The sequence below is a fragment of the Trichechus manatus genome, unplaced genomic scaffold (genome assembly GCF_000243295.1).
Source record: "Trichechus manatus latirostris isolate Lorelei unplaced genomic scaffold, TriManLat1.0 scaffold00105, whole genome shotgun sequence".
Classification (NCBI taxonomy): domain Eukaryota; kingdom Metazoa; phylum Chordata; class Mammalia; order Sirenia; family Trichechidae; genus Trichechus; species Trichechus manatus.
The window spans coordinates 627,284-645,212 of NW_004444041.1; the positions used below are offsets into that span (position 1 = coordinate 627,284).

General features: G+C 41.1%; 1 protein-coding gene across 1 annotated transcript in view; it reads left to right on the forward strand.

Annotated features, from left to right (window-relative positions):
- Positions 1-17,929, forward strand: part of SCD5 (stearoyl-CoA desaturase 5) — a 194,916-nt gene that overhangs the window by 141,023 nt on the left and 35,964 nt on the right. Inside the window, exon 4 of the mRNA XM_004383146.2 lies at positions 1,905-2,181. Within this exon, the coding sequence (XP_004383203.1) occupies positions 1,905-2,181 (277 nt within the window). The remainder of the gene's footprint in view (positions 1-1,904; positions 2,182-17,929) is intronic.

The window sequence follows — 17,929 nt, forward strand, 5'->3', positions numbered from 1 at the left end:
ACCACCACCAGTTGCCATCAAGTTGATTCTGAACCATGGTGACCCCATGTGTGTCAGAGTAGAACTATGTTACATAGGGTTTTCAGTGGCTGATTTTTCAGAAGTAGATCACCAGGCCTTTCTTCTGAGGTGCCTCTGGGTAGATTTGAACCTCCAACCTTTCAGTTAGCAGCTGAGTACATTAAGTGTTTGCACCATGCAGGGACTCCCCCCCTTTACCTTAGGGTCAGGCAAATTTCAAAAGTTTTCAGGGGTGTTGTCGGATAAACAAGGCTGAGTAGTTTTCTAGCAGTGTTGGGTGAGCCAGAGAAACTAAAAACTCAGTGAACCCCCTTTGTGTTAAAAGAATCGCTGGACCTTTGAGGATAAAACAGTTCCCTCCCTTCTCTTCAGCAGAATGAAGTCAATGAAGTCTGTGAAATGGCAGATTCCTAATGAAAACATTACTAAGTATTATGGTGTAAAACATTACTACCAGTATTGTTATATTAAAAAAAAAGCTTATACACTATTTAAGTTCATTTTTATTTTCAGATTAATTTTCCTATCAAAAGCACTACTTCCTAATCTAATGTTCTTCTCAAAGTTTTGAAAGCATTGTCAGATAAGAAAACCTAGTGTAAATTGAAAGTCTATTGATCTAATTGGCCCATGGCTATAGATTGAGAAAAAAAAAAAAAACCTATTGCCATCGAGTTGATTCTGACTCATGGAAGCCCCATGTGTTACAGAGTAGAACTGCACTCCAGAGGATTTTCAAGGCTGTGGCCTTTCAGAAGCAGATTGCCAGGTCTTTCTTCCATGGTACCACTGGGTGGGTTCAAACCACCAACCTTTAGGTTAGCAGTCGAGCGCAAACTGTGCCACCCAGGGACCTTCTTGGCTGTAGACTAGGTTTCATTAATTGTAGTAGTCTACAAACCAAAAACCAAACCTGTTGCCGTCGAGTCAATTCCGACTCCTAGCAGTCCTACAGGACAGAGTAGAACTGCCCCATAGGGTTTCCAAGGAGCGGCTGGTGGATTTGAACTGTAGACCTTTTGGTTAGCAGCCAAGTTCTTAACGAGTGCACCCCCAGGGCAGTCAGTGTCATGAGTTCTTGCCTTTGATAGCTCACCCATGACCTCTATCCACCTGACACCTCTCGCCTTCCCCATCACAAGTGGGTCAAGAAGCCTCAGTGTGTGTCTCCTGTGTGTACCTGAGCCCACTTTGACTCTGCAGGTTTGGCAGCCTCTCTGGACTCTGACGCTGTTCCTCCCTTGGACATCTGCGTCTCTCTTGGGATTCCAGTGAGTGCTGCCCTGCGCTATCAGGCATTGCTGCTTCTCCACTTGGCAGATACTGCCAAGTACACAGGATTCCTCAAGGAGCCACAGTCACCTCCCCTCCCTTTCTATTACATTCTGTTAGAGCTGTCCTAAAGCAGTGTCATGTGTGCCTTGGTGTTTTGCAATGATTTGGTAAAGGAGCTGTTGGGGTTTTTAGTTAGTGGCTTCCTACTCTATAAAAGTCGGACATGAAGGCCATCAAAGTAGGACAGGGAGGGAAGAGAGAGCCAGGCTAGGAACAAACAACCTTTCATACTCAAGGTTACTCCTCTCCTCCGACAACCAATACTTCATCCCAAGCCTGGCTCTCTCTTTTCTTGGCATAATTTATCTCCCAGGAGACTTCAACAGCACCCCCACCGGAGCTTTCTTTCAGGTCACCCAATAAGCCTGAACCTCCTGCAACGGGCACAACCCAGATATAATCTGGGGTCCCTGCAAGTGAAGATTTGCTCTTTTTCCAAGAAAAACACCCCAGACCAACACAAGGGATTGATCTTGAGACTGAAGATGGGAGGAAAGCAGAGCTGGGGAAGTGAGCAGAGAGGACTGGTAGGATGGGGGGATGGGGAGACGGATTCAGAGCTTTCCAAAAAGGCACCAGGGTTTTTTGTCTATTCATCTGGCTTCTTTTCTCCCTGCAGAATGACATCTTTGAGTGGTCCAGGGACCACCGAGTCCACCACAAGTACTCAGAGACAGATGCTGATCCCCACAATGCCCGCCGGGGCTTCTTCTTCTCCCATATCGGGTGGCTGTTTGTTCGCAAGCATCGAGATGTCATCGAGAAGGGGAGAAAGCTTGACGTCACTGACCTGCTTGCTGATCCTGTGGTCCAATTCCAGAGAAAGTGAGTGAACAGATACCATAGAGATTTGTCTTTAGGGGACAGGACAAAGAAATGGATAGCACAGTGGGGTACAATAATAACCCCAAGGAGTTCTTCTCACAACACTTACCATAAGGATTTGGTCTTATTTTTAGGATTTATCTCTGTTTATTCATTTCCTGTTCCTCATTAAGTTTCCCCCGCCCTGTTCACAGATTTGTTTTTAAATAACATTTTATTGTGTTTTAGGTGAAAGTCTACACAGCAAATTAGGTTCCCCTTTTAAAAAAATTTTATACAAATTGTTCCATGCCATTGGTTACAATTTTTACAATGTGTCAGCATTCTCATTATTTCCATTGTGTCACATGTTTGTTTTTAGTTTTAATTTGCAATGAATTTCCCTTAAGCCCGATGCCATTTCTTTCAGACGGATCTGCATGACTGATTTCATAAAATGAGATCTGTCATCTCCTCCTCCCCCACTTCACCCCCATTCACCGTTCCTGGGTGTGGGGATGAGGGGACTTGCTTTATTTTTGTGACATACTTGACTTCAGCAGGTCTGGACCCTCTCCAAGTGTTCTGCTCTTTTCTCCTGGAATTCTTTTGTAGTAAAGCCTGCCCCTCCTGCACTGCTAGAAATGTTATACCGGTAGGCTTCTGTGCAGAGAAAATGAGATGGTGAAACAGAGCCTCAAAGTGTTGTGTGTCCTCATGGTGTCAGCTGAGTGTATTCAGTCAGTCACAGGGGCTGATGACCCAGTAAGCAAAGTAAGCACAGTCTTACTTGTGCTTACTTACTAATCTGTAATAAGCAAGTTCACATGTTTTTCACCACATTGCTTACCTTGCTTTACTGGGTTATCCGCCCCTGTCAGGGACTGTAAATTTCAAAAGAGGCTTTGAGTCTGTAGGAAAGTGCTGTGGGGTTGGGAGAAAGACAGATGCCAGCCATACCTAGAAACAGAATCTTTGACGTGGTGAAACCCATGTGAAATTGTTCACTACACATGGTCTGGTAAGCAAGGTAAGCACCATGCTTAACTGGATAATCTGCCCCTGGTTGGTTGACATTGGCAGAGTGAATCAAATTTCAACAAACACGTGAAGAAAGATCGTCTATAACTGTGCTGCCAAGTAGAGAGCAACCCTTGTTCACATTATAACTGGGAAGCCAGCATGTACTGTATCTGTGTTGGTCTGGGTCTGCAAAATTGGCCACAATGGTGGTTGTTGTGGTTAGTTGCCATTACATTAATTCTGACTCATGGTGACTGCATGTGTTATATAGAGTAGAACTGCTCCATAAGGTTTTCTTGATTGTAATCTTAATGGAAGCAAATTGCAAGGCCTTTTCTTCTGCAGCACTGCTAGGTGGGTTTGAACCACCAACCTTAGGTTAACAGTTGAGCAAAAACCGTTTGTGCCACCTAGGGACCTTGGCCATGATGGTAGCATTTATAAATGGCCTTGTGCCCTAAAGCAATGAATTTATGTGCAAAGAGGGACAATGTATGGATTGCACACTGGTTAGAGACTTGAGACAATATGGTGACTAAGTGGTTACTGGAGACCATCTCCACTAGTCAGGCAGCAGTCAGTTGAGGACTTATCTGAAGAGACTTCTGCTCAGGCTGAAAATGGAAATGGAGGCTGTGCCTTTGTCTGACACAAGAGATCTTGCATGAAAGGAAGTGCTTCTCAGAGATGTGCTTCGTTTCTCCTCAGCCTCTCCTTTACACTGGAGGGGGCAGGAGAGCATGATGACAAAATGGCAGACCTTGGAGAGAGCTGGCCTGGGATCAAGCCCTGTGGCTCCTACTAGCAAATTAATTAACCACTCTGAGTCTCAGTTTCATCTATAAATTGGAAGTAACAGTAATACCTATCTCCTACAGTTTATATGAAGACGTAATTTAAAAACTTATGTAAAATGCTGGGCACGTAGTAAGGGCTTAGTGAATGTCAGTGACCGCTATTACTTGGGCAGTTGCTAGTCTAGAAGTTTCCATGTGTTCCCATCTGCTGCTTCTGTTGGTTTAACCGTAGGGTCTTTTCTGTGCTCTTCAATGCAGCTCTTTCCGACAGACACAGCCAGTATCAATAGCCAAACGTTTTATAGCAGAAAAGAACAAGATGTTTTAAATGAACAATTAAATGATTTGTTGATTTTGTTTTTTTTTTTACTGTGAGAATAAAATATTAAAGGTCATTAAGGAAATATGAAATAGTCTGCAAAGTAGACCTAGAGAAAAATCACCCATAGGCCTAACACATAAACACAGCCATATTAACATTTTACAGTATTTCCTTCGATTTTTATGCATATATTTGATTTTTTTGCACGATTGCAGTCACACTGCATATGCAATTTTATGTCTCACCTTTTAACTTTAGATTATATTGTAAGCACCATTGTCAAGGGCTGCATAACAGTTCATCAGTTGATTCTGTCATAGTTTATTTAACCAGCACTCTGGGGCTGGATCCGTATGCCAGTTCCAATTTTGGGATATAAATGATGCTGCTGTACAATTAGTAATGCCTTGGGACTGTCAAACTTTAGATTAATTTGAAGAGAGCAGATGAGAAGGCAAAGGATCTTCTATTTGATTAATGAGAACTGAGGAGGGTATAATAGTCTGGGTTTCTCAGACCATAAAAATAGAAGGTTTATTTATTTATTTTTGTCTTTCCCCTCCAAAAAGTGTAGTAATCTGATTCATTTGGTGTGTACTTTGGGTACGTATATCCAAACCCTATTTCTAAATGCAAGCAGCAGAATGCCGAGATGATTTCAGCCAGTTCCCTGGATAGTCATCCAAGAACATCTTTCATCTCCAGTCCAGCAACCAGAGGGGGCTGCGGCTGTCAGAAGCCATCCACTCATTCCATCATTTCATACATATTATTGAGCTCCTGCTAGGAGCTGGTGCTAAGGATACAGCCTTAGAGATTTGCCCCTGTCCTCCCAGACTACCGGGAGGACACAAAACTTAACTTACACTTATGCCCTAGTGAGAGGTGTGTTCTAATAGGGCACCATGGAAACACAGAGGGATCTCCTCACCAGCACAGTGATGTGGTGAGACCCATGTGAAGTTGTGTACTACAGATTAGTAAGTAAGCACAAGTAAGCCTGTGCTTACCTTGTTTACTGGGTCATCTGCCCCTGTCAGGGATTTTAAATTTGAAACGAGGCTTTGATTCTGTAGGAAGGTGCTTTGGGGTTGGGAGAGAGACAGATACCAGCCATACCTAGAAGCGGAATCTTTGATGTGGTGAAAAAACGTGCAATTGTTCACTACAGATGATCTGGTAAGCAAGTTAAGCACTGTGCTTAACCTTGCCTATTGGATAACCTGCCCCTGCCCGTGAGGAAATTAATGAACAGAATGTATATAGAAGCTTGGGGCTAGAAGTGCTCACGACTCAGATTGCTTGCTCGACATTCTTTTGATTATACCTTGCTGTTGGAAGGGGGCTACAGCACTGCTCTAATGTGTGGGCGAGCACTCATGTCCTGCGGTAATTATCCAGCCTTGAGAACACAGAGATCCGAGATCCAAAATAAGGTTTAGAATCACTGAACTAAATGAAAGAAGCTTCCAGAATACCAAGAGATAATGCAGTCGTTTGGGTATTTTCATATTCAAGAAGCTGGCTTTACCGATCTTGTCAGTCAGGTCCTGTGGAGGCGACAGATCGTTTACAGGAATGGACTGTGAGCTGGAAGGGTCGTCACCGGCACTGTCACATCAGGTCTCAGTCTTTGCTACCCTGGGCTCAGCGGAGGGCTTCCTGAGTAGCAGAAAGGTGCCCAGCTGTGTTTGGGGCCCAGTGACACCTTAGGAATTCTCCTGGGCAGAACTCCTACCTGCTCATATATGGCTCTCTCAAGACAACAGTCCCGGTTCCAGTTTGCGGAGGCCAGGTTTGGAGCTGGCTCCACACCGTCCTAAGGGTGCAACATTTGTGCAGAAAGATCCAGGAAAGTGTTTCAAACAAGGGGCTGTGTAAATGACAGAGCTGACAGATTTAGGGACTCCTCCTTCAGTCCACTCAGTACACTGGCAGAAATACTGCAATTGATCTATAAACTTGTGCTTAGCCATCCTTATGACACTTTACCCAAGAAAAGCTTAATCACAACCAACTTTCTATCATCCATTCTAGTGGAAGAGAGAAGATAGTAGCATTAAGGATAACAGGAGAACAACACAGTTCAAGCTGTAGTTCCAGACTTTTCCCCTAAACGATTATTTCACCAAGGCTGTTATAACAAGTAGTTAACTGGACTGCTTCAAGTTTTGCTCTACTGCCAAGCTGTGAATTACCAAAAGGCAGGCATTGGGAGGTGAAAGGGAGAGAAGCAAGTGGTATTGCCCTTAGACCCTGGCAACTAGAGCCCCTGCCCTAGACCGTGAACTTTAAAGGGCCATACTTCTCCACACAGGGTGAGGAGCTCACAGGGCCAAAAGGACATGTCACCTGGAGCCCACTCTCCCTTCTAGACCATGCCCCAGGGTCTTTGTTTTTATTGTTATTGTTAGTGGCTATTGAGTTGGCCCCCAACTCATGGGGACACCATGCACCATGGACTGAAATACTACCCAGTCATGTGCTATCCCCATGACTGACTTCATATAGGACCATTGTGATCTGTAAGGTTTTCGTTGGCTGATTTTCAGAAGTAGATCACCAGGCCTTTCTTCCTAGTCCATCTTAGTCTGGAAGCTCCACTGAAACTTGTTCAGCATCATAACAGCACGCAAACCTCCACTGTCAGCCGAGTGGTGGCCGCACATGAGGTGCATTGGCCTGGGATCCCAGAATTCTCTGCCCAAATGACCCTGAGCCCACTCTGAGTCTACATCAGCCTCTTGTTGAGACCTGTCCTACTGACAGGAAGTGTGTACACCCTAGGCCTGACCAGTGGCCAAGGGGCAGCGTTGGCCTGGGGACGAGCTCAGAAGTGTAAAGTGAATGTCCACACAAAGTGGACTGAGCTAGGGTAGGGAGAGAAGGGTGTGGGCCACAGGTCAGGGGCCTCCATCAGTGCTTGTACTCTTGGCCTGAGCCCTGCAAATGTTAGGGGTGAGCTAGAAGTGAGCCACTCATAATGTTGAGAGTGTGTCTATTGGTTAGGAATTGTGTCTGGCTTAATTAAGATGGACATTTATTTCTCTCACATATTAAAGAGTTCTGGAGGTGGGCAGTCCGGGTGGGTATAATGGCACCACAGGGTCAGTAGACAACTGGAATCCTTTTATCTTTCTGCTCCACCATTCTTAGTGTGTGGCTTTCATTCTCAGCATCATTTCATGGTTCACGTTGACCACTGGAGCACCAACCGGAAGGAAGGGGCGAGAGGCAAAGGGGACCAACTGCTCCACTGAGTCTGTTGCCTTTCTGGAGGCTTCCCAGAAGACTCACACAACCTATCTTTGTACCTTTCATTGTCCGTATCTGGGCTCAAAGGAAGCCAGGAAATGTGGTCTTTTGGTTGACACATTGCACCCTTGAATAAAATCCTGGTTTTGTTTCTAAGGAAGAAAGGGTGAGTCAGTATAGGATAAGCAATTAGCAATCTCTGCCATGGAGTAACAGGGTGTGTAAACTGTTAACACACTCATCTGCTAACCAAAAGTTGGAAGTTTGAGTCTACCCAGAGAATACTCAGAAGAAAGGCCTGGAGATCTACTTCCTGAAAAATCAGCCATTGAAAACCCTCAGGAGCATAGTTCTAAACTCTGACACACATGGGGGTGCCATGAGTTGGAGTTGACTCAATTGTAACTTTTTTTTTTAAATGTCTGCTGTAGCTACTTAATTGTTTTGCTTAAGCAAAGTGATTGGCCTTCACACGTTACTCAGTCTTATAACAGTTCTGTGAAGTCAAGTGTTATACTACTCCATGTAGCGAGTAGTAAGTGGGATATGGAGTCATTTTTCTAAGACGGCAGAATGAAGATGAAACCCAGAACTCTTTCTCCTAATGCTCTGCTTGTCCCATTGATTCCTATTTTAGGAAAGTAGAGTCACGTGCACACACTGTCATGTGTGTTTTTGAAGTAACCAAGGAGGATGCTAGTCTAGTCCAAATACATAAAAACAAGGTCCTTGCCTCATCACCATGGTGATGGCATAAACTAAGCGAAGATGTATGGAATGATTCGGAAGAGTGAAACACTTCTGTTTTGGAGCCCTGGGTAGAGATGAAAATGTACAAATCTTGCCATTCCAGGAAGAAAGGCACCTGAATGGCTAGAATCTTTCTGAGGCCTCAATTTGTCTCCTAGTCTGTTATCATTAGTCTTTTTTTTTTTTTTTTCAAGGATGAGTATCATATCTCTCAGTGATATCCTCCTTTTTATGACTTTGTATCAATCATATCTGTCTAACCTGTCTGTTTTTGGCCATCATATAGCCAGGGCAGAGTAGTCAGAAAAGTTTACAATTGTCTACAAGTCTGCATCTTTTTTTTTTTTAATTGTACTTTAGATGAAGGTTTACAGAGCAAATTAATTTCTCATTAAACAATTAATACACATATTGTTTTGTGACATTGGTTGCCAACCCCACTACATGTCAACACTCTCCCCTTCTCGAACTTGGGTTCCCCGTTACCAGCTTTCCTGTCCCCTCCTGCCTTCTCGTCTTTGCCCCTGGGCTGTTGTGCACATTTAGTCTTGGTTTGTTTTATGGGCCTGTCTAATCTCTGGCTGAAGGGCGAACCTCAGGAGTAACTTCATTGTTGAGCTAAAAGCCATATTCTTGGGGTTTCTCCAGTCTCTATCAGACTAGTAAGTCTGATCTTTTTGTTTCTTGTAAGTTAGAATTTTGTTCTGTTTTTCTCCAACTCTGTCCTGGACCCTCTATTGTGATCCCTGTCAGGGTAGTCAGTAGTGGTAGTGGTAGCCAGGCACCATCTAGTTGTGCTGGATTCTGTCTGGTGGAGGCTCTGCTAGTTGTGGTCCATTAGTCCTTTGGACTAATTTTTCTCTTGTGTCTTTGGTTTACAAGACTGCATCTTCACTTCTCTACCCCACCACCTTCATCTTCCACTTTGGAGTTCTCCGTTAGAGTGGGATGAATCATCCGGGGATTCACAACCAACCTGACTTCATCCACTTTGACAAAAGCCATTGCTCTTTTTTTAATATATAATTTATTATATTTTTGTTGTTGTTGTTGAGAATAACATATCAGAACATATACCAATTCCACAGTTTCTACATGTACAATTCAGTGACATTGATTACATTCTTCAAGTTGAATGGCCATTCTCACCCACCTTTTCCAAGTTGTTCCTCCCCCATTAACATAAACTCACTGCCCCCTAAATTTCCTATCTAATCTTTCAAGTTGCTGTTCCCAGTTTGATCTCATATAGATAGTTCCTAAAAGAGCACGGTGCTCAAGGCACTGTTAAGCTAACCTATTGTTTGGTTTTAAGAAGACTCCATTGTTCTTTGATCAGGACTCTACATAGAGCTCTTGGGGAGTCTCTTGCTGTCCTGAGTTCACTTGCTAAGTTAATAAAACAATTCTTAACTAGATATTAGTGATTTTGAATGGCTGAGCACATTCAAGGCCTTGGTTGGCTATTTGTATTCTATGGAACACTCTAGAAATAATTCCCAAAGGCAAGACCCTGGATGATGAGGCATTCAAACATCAAAGCATGTGGGTGAGATTTGGGGACAGATGTGGAAGAATGGGCTTTTAAGCACAACCACTTTCTCCCACTCTCTTACCCCTCAATTGTCCTTGGTTTGGCCATTGCCTGTTTCACTTGAGTACTTCCTGCAACTGTGAAACCAAACTTAGGCCCAAGGTGAAGCTTTGCTCGGCCATGTTGTAAGCAGAGCTGAGGTCTTTGGTAATCTCTCTGCCAGCTCACACTTTACTGATGGAGTGCTACGAGGCACATGGCATTTTCTCAGGTAATGCGGCTTCTTTCTCTTCTCTGCACGTATGAATGGCTAGAATCTTCCTGAGGCTTATTTATTTAACAACTTATTTATTCCACCGCTGTGTTTTCAGCATCCATTATATGCCAGGCACTGTTCTACGTGTTCGGGATTGAACAGTGAATAAGGTTCTGGAGGGCACTTGCCCTTTCTAGAGGTCTCAAATTTGGGTTTGGAAATGTGGGAAGAGGAAGTCCTACTGCACATGTGCTTGCTGCCTGACTGGGCCTCTGTCTCCACAGACTCCTCCCCATTCAATCTCCTGTTATTCAGTTCCTGTCCCATTAATCTGTGTTTGGTTCCCTCTCTCATCTGTTTGCCTCTTTCTGTCCTGGCACTCTTTGTTTCTTCACCTGGTGGCGAGTTTTGTTCCTCCTTTTATGCTCTTCTCTACTTGGGGATGTTTTCCCTCATCTGTCACAGTGTGTTCTCAGTGCCATGGTGTTCTCCCTCTCTCCCGGCTTAATTAGAGAACAAAAGCCATTTAGCCTATTGCTTATCCAGACTTCTTTTGTGAGAAGGGAGAGGACTTTCGTCGTCTTGTATTCTTTCCTCTCTTTTCATCTTCTTGCTTTAATTTATTCTTTTAACACATTCCTTGTTTATATAAATATGTCCTCTCCTTGAATTTTATCTTCAAGTTTTGAAGAATAGTCTAAATTTGGTTAACAGCTTGAGCCCTGGAGCCTTCTCTCCCACTCTGCCCTTACCTCAGACTTATCCTAGTTCTATAAAATTTTTCAGAATGAAAATTTTTTCTTTGAATTATTTTGCTTCCATCTCTTTGCAATTGTCAGAAATTACAATTCTGAATCTCTAAGGTGCAAGGACTTGATATAATCAACCAACAACACTTGAACTGTGCTTAATTAGGTCCCTTTTGTTAATTGAAACCATTCCCGAAGCCCACTTTTCAGACAAAGATTAGACAGGCCTATAAAACAAAAAATAACACACGTGAGAATCAAATATACGAGACCAAATGGGCAGCTCCTGTCCAAAAGCAAGATGAGAAGGTAGGAAGGGCCAGGAACTGGATGAATGAACACAGGGAACCCAAGGTGGAAAGGGGGAGCATGCTGTCACATTGTGGAGATTGCAGCCAATGTCGCAAAACAATATATGTATAAATTTTTGAATAAGAAATTAACTTGTGCTGTAAACTTTCACCTAAAGCACAATAAAATTTTTAAAAAAGTAAATGGAATAATTTTTACAACAATTAAAAAAAAAACTATTAAAAAAAAGTAAATGAAACAGGTAAAACATCTTGTAACTACTCTTTTTAAACTTTGATGTTTCTAAAGAGACTTCATAATAGGAAACCCAAGACTGAGAAGGAACAGCGTTGACATGTCGTGAGGTTGTTAACCATTGTCATAAAACAATACGCGTACTGTTTAATGAGAAACTATTTGTTCCATAAACCTTCATCTAAATTACGATTTAAAAAAAGAGACTCAGTTGCTGTAGCCTAACAGCTGAATTTCACTCTGGGATGCAGGACAGAAATGATTCAATACTGAGATTGTAGCATCAATACCAAAATTTCCCTATTTTAGTGGTTAAAAAATTGGGGTAAGAGAGAAATCCATGTGGCATATAATTCAACATCTTGTTTTGACTTTTAAAAAATTTCCAAGTCACAATGTAATTTGTTTGCCTCTATAAGAGGTACTTTTCCTACTAGAACTTGGGAAGACTTGCCTTTGTGTGTGTGTGTTTAAAAATAAATCTACTGCATTAGCAGTCATTTTTCCTCCCCCACATTGACAATCCATTTCTGTGTCTGAGAAATTCCCCTGGCAAGATGAGGAGACAGTTCCTCAAATTTCTGGAACCTGAGTACTTCACTCAGTAGCATGTTAAACATATTAATCAACAGATGTCAATGGAAATGCTATTTTTAAAGTATTAGCTCCATGGTTGATGTCAGTAAAGACACCATCATGCTCTTTGTTTCACTTCAGTGGCCAAAATTAGCTGCCATTTATTAACTTCCTACTATGTGCCTACCTTATGTTTTTATATACATTTATACACATTATCTCTGATCCTTTCAATAACCCTGTCAGGTGGATGATGGCATCTGGATTCCAGACTGGAATTCTAAATAGTTGGCCCTTGTGGCCTTAATTAAGTCAAAAGGAGAATAGCTTTTTTTTTTTTTTTTTTTGCACTAAGTTATTCTTTCCTGGTGAAGTACTTCTTTATTACTGAGGCTGAGAAAAAATCTTAGCTAGTTTCAATGTAAATTTTAAACAATTATATAGACGTTGGAGCCCTGGTGGCACAGTAATTGGAGCCCTGGTGGCTCAGCTGCTAACCAAAATGTTGGCAGTTCAAATCCACCAGCCGCTCCTTGGAAACCGTAAGGGGCAGTTCTACTCTGTCCTATAGGGTCACTGTGAGTCGGAATCGACTCTATATAAAATGACAATGGGTTTTATAGACGTCAAATCTAGACTAAATTTTACAAAAGTCATTTTGGTACAAGTAGATATCATTCTCATTAATATTTAGATATTATCAATTCTGAGCTCTCTTTCTAGACCGTGTCGAGAATAGTCTTCTAATCCACCCTGGGTATTTTCTTGGCATAAACAGTTCTTCAGGGCCTGTGTATGGCTCTAACTCCAAGGCTTCAGCCAGTAGAACATCAACAACCCTTATAGGAGGTTTCTATTTAATCCTTATTCTCTAGAAAGTTAGCTCTGTTACCACTGGTTTATGCATCAGAGAAAAGTTTCTTTTTTCCTTTTCAGCATCTCCTCCTTTACTGTATATAGTAAGACAAGAAAAGTAGAGAAAGCTTTACAAAACAAGCAAAAAAAAAATTCATTTTTTAGTTATTATTTACCCCAACAATTAGCTTGTAAAATTTCTTTAACTTTAGAGCTCTTGAAATCTTTACATTGTTTTTTAAAAATACTTAAACAGAACATAAGATTTACGTTCTACTTTTTTCTTTGTACAAAATTTAATATAGATTCAATGCAGAATATTTCAAAAATGCAAATAAGTATAAATAATAAATTAATTTATAATCTTTCCACTTAAAATTTATTGTATATCATGTTACGAATTTATGAATCATGCTATGCTTTTTTTACAAAAATATATATATTATCTAAACATGATTAAAAATAAGAAAAATATATTCAGTATTTACCTTCTTTTTTTAAAAATTTCCAGCCCCTTTATTTTTTCTGTAGATCCTAATTTCCATTTGATATCATTCTTCTTTGGTCTGAAGATCTTCCTTTAACCTTTCTTAAGGCACAGATGTGCTGGCAATGAATTCACACAACTTTTCTTTGTCTGAGGTCCTTATTTCACCTTCATTTTTAAAAGATATTTTTACTGGGCATAAAAGTCTGGTTTGACAGATGTTTTCTTTCAGTATTTTAAAGATGTTATTCCACTGTCTTATGCCCTGCACAGTTTCTGAGAAATCTGCTGTGTTCTTACCTTTGTTCCTCTGCAAGCAATGTTTCTTTTTTCTCACTGCCTTCAAAGTTTTTTGTTTTTTGTTTTTTTTTAATCTTTGGTTTTCAGCAATTTGACTCTCTTGGGTCTAGGTTTTCTCTTTTTGCGGGGGAAGGGAGGCAGATTTTTTGTTGTTGTTTTATCCTGCTTGGGATTCTTTTGGGGATTCTTGAATCTATGACTTGTCTTTCATTAATTTTGGAAAATTTGAAGGCATTATCTCTTCAAATTTTTTTCCCCAATTCTGTCTCTCTTTTTCTTCTGGGACTCTAATTGCACATATATTATACAATCTGACTTTGTTCTATAGCTCTTGGAGGTGCCGCTCTGTTTAATTCACTCCTTTTTATTTTTATGTTTCAGTTTGGATAATTTCTATTGACTTATCTTTATGTTCACTAATTGTTTCCTCAGCTATGTTTAATCTGCTAACAAGCCCATAAAAGAAATTCTTCCCTTCTGATATTATTTTTTTATTTATGGTATTTACATTTGACATACTGTTATACTTTCCATCTCTCTGCTGAAATTCTCTATCTTCTCGTGTATGTTGTCCACCTTTTCCACTAGATTCCTTTTTAATTCCTGTTAAATATAGTTAAAGTCCCTATCTGATCATTGCAACATCCAGGTCATCTTTGAGTCCAGTTAAATTGATTGCTTCATGTCTTTTTTTTTTAAAAAATAATAACATTTTATTGTATTTAAAGTGAAAGTTTACGCGCAAATTAGGTTCCCATTTAACAATTTTTACACAAATTATTCAGTGATATTGTTTACATTTTTCACAGTGTAACATCATTCTCATTCATTCCATTCTGATTGTACCATTTCCAGTACTCTAGTTTCCCTGACCCTTCACATTCTTATCTTTGCTTTAGAGTGGTTTTTGACCATTTGATCTACTATAGATGATTTTTTTAAAGGAGCTCATTACTCACAGATGATATTCTTTATTTTATGAGATAATTTGTTATTTAGTTTATTTACCTTAAGGGAGATAGTCTCAGAGAGTCCTTTAATTTCAACTGGTCCAGTAAGTCTGGACTTTTTAAGAATTTGAGTTCTGTTCCACACTTTTCTCCCATTCTGTAAGGATCCATCTATTGTGGCCCTGATCAGAACGATCAGTAGTGGTAGCCAGGTACCATCTAGTTCTTCTGGTCTCAGGGTAAATGAGGCTGTGGTTCGTGTAGACTTAGCCCTGTAGACTACTTTCTTCTCCGAGTATTGGTTTCCTTCTTTCTCTTTTGTTCCAGATGAATGGAGACCAACCGTTGTATCTTAGATGGCCGCTGTCAAACTTTTAAGACCCCAGACACTACTCACCACATTGGGATGTAGAACATACACTTTATGAAGTATATATGCCAAATAACTGATGATTGCTTTATGTCTTGACAATGGGTTTTTTTTTTTCTCTTTGTAGTTTTGTGTGTCTCAAAACTTTTTATTAAATGTTGGACATTGTGTCTAGAAGAACAGAGAGACTAAGTTAAATATAATTTACGCCTGAGAATGGGCATATCTCTTCTTTCAGACCATTAGTATGTGTGTGGGTGGCAGACAATGGGGACTGAGTCAATCTAATCAGGAGATGAGCTGGAGTTGGGTTTTGTTTTTGCTGTTGTTACCTTCAGTACACTACAGACTTCAGTTGATGGGTGTACTTAGGGTAGAGCTTGAGATGTCAGAGGGGTTTTCTAAGTGTTGAAGCTCCACCCTCAGCTTTCAATTATGCATTCACACCAGCACCACAGAGTGCATCTCTCTCCATGCTCTTTACCCTACCCCAATGGTGGTTTGCTATTGCTTGTTTCTCTTTGCATGGCTTGTTGTAGCGGCGTGGGGTTTCATTGTCCTGGTCCAGTATCAGTCTTAGGCAAGCCCTGTGTGCCTGAACCTTGGGATTGGTCCCTTCTCAACACTCCTTCCTCCCCGCCAGCAGTAGCAGACCTCTTTGCTTTGGATCAATGGAGGATCCTGAGCAGAAGTGATTTCCTACCTCTCCCCTGGGGAGCCAAGGGGGTTTTGCTTCTACCCTTCCCTCAGCACCAATGACTCTTTGCCTATGTTCGAGGAGGAGAGGGTTTCCTAACCCTCCCTCGGTGACACACAGGTTTTGCTTCTATTCTTCTCCCAGAAGCAATGGATTTTTGCCTGGTCCCCAGGGCTAAAGGGTTTTCTGCCCTTCCCCCAGCAGTTGTAGTCTTTTGCTTTCAAAGAGAAGGCTCTGGAGAAGAAGGTAAGTCTTTGTGCTTGTCTGGTAGCAGCAGCTGACCACCTTCTGCATGTTTATGCAGCAGAGGGGGGTTTGGTCTCACCTTTCTCTTGAGCACCCAGTGGAGGTCTGTATGAAAGAGTGAGTGCAGACTCCCCTCATGTCTATTCCGTATTGACACACTGGCCCACACTTGGCTTTTAAGAGTTCGTTCAAATTTTAGTTGATTTCTTCTTACCTGTGGTATGCAGACCACCTCTTTCTCCCTTGCTCTGCCAAAAGTGAAGCAGTTCACATGTAATATCTCTCTTGGATAGGCCTGTCACTCTTAAATTCAGTTTACTTGGTTGCCTTCTGACCTAAACTGTCTGACATGCTCAAGAAAAGTTATGATTTTGTATACTACCCAGCCTTTTCTCATTGTTCAGTTTGGAACAATGTTCTCTTGTCACTTTTTACATCCTAAACTGAAGCAGAACCCTGTATCCTATTTTATAATTGGCATTTTTCACCTAACAGAATATGGTGAAATCTTTCCAGTGTTAATAGCTGTTTAATATTTCATAGTGAAGATGACTATTTGCCTCTTTCTGTCCCGGCACACTTTGTCTCTTCACATGGTGGAACATTGAAGGATTTTTTGGTGAACGTTGAAGGATTTTTCACTCTGGAGTTTTAAAAAAATCTTCATTGTAACAATGCTGTGATAAACAGCTTTGTACACAAATCTTTGACCATGGCAATGATACTTTCCTTAGATTAAAATCAGAATTGCTGGGTCAAATGACATGTGAAACTCTCAGCTTTTGATACTTATTGTCATAATGAACTTGTAAATCTTTGATTGTTAATGAGGCTAAACATGCATTCATAGGTTTTTGGTCAGTTGTAAAATTGCCTTTTAAAAGATGCACTGGTATTTTCCTCACAACTTTAATGCCACCACTGGCCAAGGACAAGGATACCATCTCTTCATCTCCTTTCTCCTTTTTTGTTGAAAGAAAGGACCTGCCACAGTGTTAACCTGCCCACTTTCCTATCCAGAATCCTCCTGCCTCTCACTGGCACAAGAAGGTAGAATGGTGACAAATGAACCTCGTGTCTAGACAGACAAATTAACAGAGGGGGCCTGTGACATATTTTTGTTCTTGCGCTCCCCAGTGCTCTGAGCTGGGGTATATTATTCCATGAGTAATAATAGTCATTTTTGTGCTGGTTTGCTTCATGAAAAACTCTCCTTCTAACGAATCCAGCTATTACTAAGCTAGAAAGAGTAGTATAGGAGAAGATGTTTAAACAAGAGCTGCCTGAAGCCACAAATGGAGTGGTTAACTGGAATCAAATCCATTACTTAGTGCCCAACTTATAGTTCAGTCCACGAAATATAATGATTTCTGATGTTAATATCCTTGTGACAGCTATTTTGTGAATATATTCAATAAGGCTGAGTCCCTCTTTAAAATTGCAAGAGTGTGATTCATACACATTTGTGGAATTCAGGTACATTTTCTCTCCTACTGATACAAACTGCTGACAGCAATGTATGATAGAGTCCCCTTGTCATTTGACAGTAGAAGTGAAAATATTGTTGTAAGTAATGAATTTGTTGATAGCTGTTCCATTACTCAAAATGAATATTTAGATTAGTCATGTGCAGGCTGTCATGTAAGAACTAATAGGGAGCTTTTTCTTTGACATAATTTATTCTAATTCCTCAGTCCCCACCTCACTGTGTTATATCCTATTGAATGTGTCAAGGGATGATTAGGATGAGAGTCAGGAGATTTTGGTATTAGCAGTTTTCACAGGAGCACTGGGAGAAATTAAGCCCTCACTGAATAGACCAGGGTAGAGCTCTCAGCCATTTTCTGTATTCTTTATCAGTACAAAGGATGTCCAGAGACAAGCTAGGGCCCTCAACCAAGAGGCCACTCTCTGAGATGCTTTGTGAATTGCATCAAGGTTACATATTGAAAAGTAACTCTTCCTGAAGTGGGCTGTTTGGCTTTGAAACCATTCCAAAAAGTGCTGCTTGGTGCCACGTGCCCCTTCTATGTCCCTGGCAGCTTTCTGAAGGTCA